The sequence below is a fragment of the Daktulosphaira vitifoliae genome, unplaced genomic scaffold (assembly GCF_025091365.1).
Source record: "Daktulosphaira vitifoliae isolate Bord-2020 unplaced genomic scaffold, ASM2509136v1 Scaffold_1, whole genome shotgun sequence".
In the NCBI taxonomy this organism is placed as follows: Eukaryota; Metazoa; Arthropoda; class Insecta; order Hemiptera; family Phylloxeridae; genus Daktulosphaira; species Daktulosphaira vitifoliae.
The window spans coordinates 23522540-23529318 of NW_026099572.1; the positions used below are offsets into that span (position 1 = coordinate 23522540).

General features: G+C 24.2%; 1 protein-coding gene across 1 annotated transcript; it reads right to left on the reverse strand.

The window, feature by feature from the left end:
- Positions 1–542: 542 nt before the first annotated feature.
- Positions 543–5494, reverse strand: LOC126896164 (uncharacterized). The gene is made up of 5 exons (XM_050668693.1): positions 5321–5494; positions 5213–5251; positions 2072–2095; positions 1779–1934; positions 543–1203 (listed from the first exon to the last, which is right to left on the reverse strand). Exons 1-5 carry the CDS (start codon positions 5391–5393, stop codon positions 731–733), a joined length of 765 nt encoding a protein of 254 aa, XP_050524650.1. The 5' UTR covers positions 5394–5494; the 3' UTR covers positions 543–730.
- Between the last annotated feature and the right edge of the window lie 1285 nt (positions 5495–6779).

The following is a 6779-nucleotide window of genomic DNA, read 5'->3' on the forward strand; positions in this document are numbered from 1 at the left end:
ATTTATCAAGAAAATATTATTTGTAATTTTTAGAATTTCATTATATTATTTACCATATTAACCGTAAGTATACGATTTACATTTGTTGATTTAGATCATCACAATACTGCAACAATATTTCAATTTTAATACTAAAAACGTTCTGGAATGCTTATAGACAAGCGTTATAAAAATTTCTATTTTTAAATTAAAAAACGCTAGCCTCAATGGACGTCTTTCTCAACGCATGCCAACATTTTTTAACGCTCAATAAAATTTCTCATCGTCTTAATAATTTTGCCAAAGTAATATCACTGAGCTCTTTCATTAAAAAAATATATAGGAGCTCTTTAAGTAATTTTTCCAGCTTTAGCAAATTTTTCAATGTTATGTTAGTAAGATTTTTTTTTTTATTAATTTTACATATTCTTTTATTTAATTTCTTTAGAAAATGTCCGAAATAAACTAAAGGAAACTTTTTTTATCAAATTTATACATCTTTGATCATAAGATATTCTAATAAAAATTATTATTTTATATAAAAAATTAATCAAGGAACAAACAATTTATTTATTTATATTTTTAAATGCTAATATTTTAAATAGTTATCAAACAATCGATATTTGTTATTAAATATTGTTTCCAAGATAATGTAAAAAAATAACATTTTAAAAATTGGAAACATATAATATTCAAAGATGAATTCATTTTCAAATGCATTTTTTTTTATTTTTAGTTTTAAATTATCTTATTACATTGTATTATAAACATATTCTGCTCTTTTGAAAAATTCTTCGTCAGGATTTAGTCCTTGTCTGATATAATAACTCTTTAACATATCTTTTTCATATTGATTTAGTTTGGGTCTAAACCACCCAATGTATACTAAAAATTCCTCCTGCTCATCATCACAATTTACTAAACTGAAGTACAAATCATGCCAATCACAAGAAATGTTTGTACTATTTTGTTCCAGGAAACCATTTTCCACGTCTTTAATTAGCTTATCATCAGGATTTTCATTCCTTCGTAAGTATAAATAACGGGCGATTAAGTCAAATATAGAAAAATCTTTTCTCGTAAGACTTTCACTGAAAATTTCAAATGATTCACTTGTAAGTGGTTCCATACGATGATACCTGTCAACTATTGATCTATCAATTTCATCATTTCCTCCAGTTAGAGATTGTGATTGATCATCAAGTTTTGGAAGATCTTCTGGAACTAAAATCATTCTTACAAAAAATCAATGTCAATGACCTTAACTATGATAAATTCCAATATTTGAATATCAAATTTTAAATGTTACATAGTTTTTTTATGTATATATCATATATTTTGAGGAGTAAATTACGTAAAATCCAATAAATGCATCGTGCAGACCAAGCTACATATAGGAAAAAAATGTTTTTAATTATATATGTAATGAAGTAATAAAATTTCCCTATATTAAAAAATTATTTTTTAACAAAAACAAACATGTTTTCACTAAAAAAATACTAAATAATTGTTTTGAATTCTGTTTAAAACACTCTAAAATTGTATAGAGAACCTATTTTTATAAATATTTGGTCATAGAATTACCCCTTTGAAAGCGTATTAACAAGTTTTTACTATACTTGTTATTAACTTATCTTCTATAATTAATCAGATATACTTTGGAATCCCAATAATGAAAATTGGAACTAATTGATAAAAATTTACTTTTTTATTTAATCTACTCTCACTATTTAGCATATAAGCAGCTAGAATAGAAAGCTTTATGAATTCTATTGTACAAATAAATTACAAATACATACTTATTCCAATAATCGATGTGAATTCACGACAGCATACAGAACATCTACTATAATTATAATGGCCCACATAATAATTGATACAAGTATTACAAAACATGTGTCCACAAGGCTTCAGGGTAACTGTTTTTGGTCTTGTCAAACAAATCAAACATGTATCTATTATATTAAAACATATGGACAATATTACTAAAATTAAATACTTTAAAAAATAGTGAAATATACATCTATCAATATTTTATAATAATTATGTAGAATTAAACATATAGAAAATAATAGTATGTCATAAATTTTACTTTCAGGTGATAGTATTTCTTCAGCTGAAAAAAATATTTATTCATGATAAAATTAATTATATATAACATTTAAATATATTTTAAAAATAAACTATAGTGTACACTAATATTTGTAATAAAGTGCAGTCATACTTAAAGGCAAAATGTAAATAATTTAATAATGTAAATAATGTAACATAGAAGCCAAGTAGATTACATTATAATTTACTCTGATTTTGAAGATATTATCTTCAAATTAACAAATTTATAATAGGTACATTTTTATACTAAGACGTTTTAATTTTAAACTTAATTATTTAAAAATAAAAAAATTAATCATTTAACCAATGCTCCATTGTTCTTCGATACATTGATAATAATGAAGTATGTGAACGTTTGATTGGATTAAAACATACCATTTTAAAATCTAGAATTTCATTGAAACTTTACAAAACACATTAGCTGAATTTGATATACCATTAAAAAACTGTACAGCAAATTCTTTTGTGAGTGCAGAAAATATGAGTGGACTGTATAATGGGGTTACTACAAAATTGTCCAAAATCGTCATCATTTCGTTCATACACAGTGCTACGTCCATGTGCTAAATCTAGTACTACTCAATATTTGAATTCTTGTTTGAATTTTTTCAATTCTGTAGAGAATCATAGTTTTTTTTAAAGAATCATACAAAATATTAGCTGCTTACGAGATTCATAATCCATCAGCGAAATTAGATGCAAGTGTAGCAACTTGGTAGAGAAGTTGAAACGATACTATTGTAACAATATATGGAAGAATTGATTTTAGTTTACTGATGATTTACGAGCAGAAAATCAATCAAAATGTGTTTATCATGAACAATGCATTGAATGAAAAATCAATTTCTAACCATTCTAATCCAAAACTGAAAAAACAGTCTGTTTTTTGTTTTGATGCTCAACAGCTTAATTATAAATACATAAAAATATTAAGATAAATTAAAATTCAAGAGAGAACCCCCCCCCCTGTATATAGGGAAATAGCTCGATTAAAAAAAAAAGTATTTCGAATGAAAGATGTATATAAATACTACTTCTCATGAAAAAATTGTATTGATCCATACATTTTTTAAAAAGTTATAGCATTGTAAAGTAAAAAATGTAAAATATAAAATCGAGAATTTTCACACAAAAATAGCATTCGGCAGTCATTTTTACCGTGAAGAAAAAATGAAGTCCGAAATTTTTTATTTTCCATAATAACGTACATAACATTACATTAGTTTTAATTTAAGATACATATAAAAATGTCAGAGTTACTGTAACACTTTTAAAAGTTAAGTTGAACAAGTTAATTTTTTATGAAAAAGTTGTCATTTTGAATCACCTCTTGTGAACAGGTAAAGGGTCAAATTAAAAAAAATATATATATAAAATGATAGATAAATACCTCGTGTATCTATAAAAAATAATTATATCAATTTTGTCATTTTTAAAAAAGTTATGGCAATTTTAAGTAAAAAAAAATTTTTTAAATGTTGAAAATTAGCGATTTTTAAATTTGTATTTTTTTTTAGATTTTCCCTATTTAGGGATATTTGTTCAATCTTTTAGAGTGATTTATTCGACTAGATACGATTTGTGATCTTTTGACGTATCGTTGAAACAAATCAGTTTGGTGAGAGCTGAGAAAAAGTGGTAACAATAAAAAAAAAACACATCGTATGTAATATTCTTTTGTTACTTAATTAAATTCATACGTCTCATCGGCGATTGCCAGTGACATGCCGACGCCGCTGAGGCGTGTAATAGTTTAATTTTATTTGCATGGTATTTACCGAAAAAGCCATAAATGAGTTCATACAATTTCACGTATGGATTAGCAATATACAAGATATTACTTGTCATTGTTTTTTTACATACATTTGTACATTTGTATACTAAACAAACAATGATACAGTACAAATTACTTCTCGTACCACGTTGTAAAGGACACCTTTTTTTTCAATTAAATTGACATAAGTCATCACATAAAATTTTATTGCTATGATTTATTGTAACAGACCTAAGAGCCCACTGGGATCTGATCAGCCCTTTGACAATCCGTCAAAGAGCCACTTCCATTTTTTCTCTAGTGTTCAGACCTAAGTACTCAGCTTTACTCTTTTTACCTTGCAGCCTTTTATCTGTTTTATATTGTGACTTGGTGTCTTCATTTTTAATATAGTTTAATAGTTTAACTTAAGATAAATTCATGTTTGAATAATTATCTAAGTACAATTATAAAACATGCTTATATAACAAACTATTCTTTTTATTATTTAATATCTAATAAGTCTATATCACTTCCTCTCCTCTTTACTCCGTGGAACGAGATTCGCGATCAAGATATATCAAGTAAGAGTAGTTTTAACACACTAACTACAATTAATAGTAATAACTAATAAAACTACTTTAATTTATAATTAATTTTTCTCTTCTTTCGCTTAAATATATCTTCATTCTAACTTCACACATCTTACGTTTCCTTCTATTAATTTATTTATGCTATCTACCATCTCCACACTCTTTTTATTGGTTATTACACGTAGTAAAACCAATACCTTCTCAGCTTTGCATCGAAGCTAACAAACATATGTGTTTATTTCAATTGTTTTTGAAAAATTTGTCATTCTTGATTATATATTCATTTATAATTCCATATAAAGTTTAATAAATTATTATATTTTTTAAATTTAAGAAGACCATTTTGCGTTATGGGTCAGCATGCTTCGCTTTTTTCTACTATAAGTACTTCAAAGTAGATTTATGAACTACAAAGACCAAAAAATTGTTAATACAATAAATGTATGGAATTTATTCAAAATACTGTAGTGATTAGTAATTTAATTATTTTCTAATTTTAGGTATATATTTCTGCTCTTTTTACTCAAATTTTAGACAATCAGATATTTACTCAAGTGTGTAAGTGACAGTATTAAAGTAATAAAATAGTAAAATCGTTTTCTACATAACGTAAGAAATAATATGCTATTGACTAAACAGCTAAAACCAAAAAATTGAAATAAGTATTTTTCTAAATTATTTATTCATATTATAAAAAAATAAACATTATTATATACAGTAAAACGTTTTTCAGTAAAAATAAAAATTATGAACAATTTAATTTATGTTATCTTACCATTACTTGAATTTACTTTATTTGTCTGCATTGAATGTACTGATAAAATCAAATAAAAAATGAAATAAAAAACAAACGTTTAAATTTAATTTATGAATTTCATATTACCTATTGTAAAACAAAATAAAAATACAACAAAAATTTTATGGAATATCTGAAACATAATTTTTGAATATAACATTAAATCTGAATATTTTATTGCACTTTAAGATGATTTAGTTGTTAGTATAATTGACTATATTGGATATTATATTTAAATATTATAGATAAATGAGCTGCTACAATAACTAGCAATTCTAACTCAATTTAAATTTATACAGTTATATAGAATTACAATATTGATAATTTCATAAAACCATAAATTTTTAAATAATTTCTATTTACGTATTCTATCACTATAAATACAATTATACAAGGTGATTCTTTTTTCAAAATACACTTAGTTAAGTCAAAAATAAAAATAAAATTGATAATTTTTTTTTTATACATTTTTTCAATTTATCGATCACAAATTAAATATTATATTTATCCCTGATAAGGGCGACAACTATAATTTTTCAAAAATAAATATAATTAATAAGGATATTTATTATATAATGACCAAATTAAAATAATGATTAGTCGATAAAAATTTTAGCACCAATATTTTGGAAGTTATTAACATTATTATATATAAACTGAAGAAGTAGTGAGACTAAGTTACGTCTATTGATAGAAATACCAGCACCCACTCTTAACCTCCAGTCTATACTTTAAATCAATTAAAATAATTGTCTGTAGGGTTTCCTCAGAAAACAGTACTACTATTTAATATGTTAAATGTAATCTCACTAAACATTAGATGTTCTCAATATCTCTGAATTTTTATATTTCTTGTTACTTTTAATTGTAATTTTAGTACAGTTTTAATGGTAAAAATTATAATCGGTTTGAATAAATAATGAAAGACGAAATAAACTCATGAAATTAAATAATATCACATTATCTGTGAGTTTTTTCGGTTCTCCTCCGATTTTTTGATTTTGCTATTTTTAGGTCCTACTGAATGAATATCACCTTACTATTGGTGACATTGATTATACTAACACCTTGCATATAATTTTTTGTTATAATTAACTTTTAATTTTAAGATTTTAAAGACTCTTTGGTATCTTTCTATTTAACTGGGGAAAATTTTGGTAGACCCTTACTGTAAAATTTACACAAACATTGGGACCGACGCTCAAATATAAATTCACAATACTTACAGATTTTTGTTCCCATCATACCAGTAGAGACCATAAACTATTTTAATAGTGAACCAATAGAAAAAATATATTAAAAACGACACATTATAAGTTTAAAAATTTTCTTAAAGGTTAAAAGGATTTAGAGATAATACCAGATAATTTAGATTTAATTAATAAGAATAGGAAGAATAGCCATCATGCTACAATACTGATAGGTTGTGTGATAACGTTAATGATCTTAATTTTATTTTTAATTTTAATAACATAAGTTATTAAAATCATTTATTTTAGCATCTTATTGCTAATTAATATTATTTTAAACTTTGATCATTATGATA

Bases quoted from the DNA above. Each gene is read 5' to 3' on its own strand.
- LOC126896164 (XM_050668693.1), bottom strand. From the start codon at position 5,393: ATGTTATATTCAAAAATTATGTTTCAGATATTCCATAAAATTTTTGTT. The intron at 5,252-5,320 runs GTAATATGAAAT...TGATTTTATCAG, and splicing joins TTTATTTTGTTTTACAATAG to TACATTCAATGCAGACAAAT. The intron at 1,935-2,071 runs GTAAAATTTATG...TTAATATAATAG, and splicing joins AGAAATACTATCACCTGAAA to ATACATGTTTGATTTGTTTG.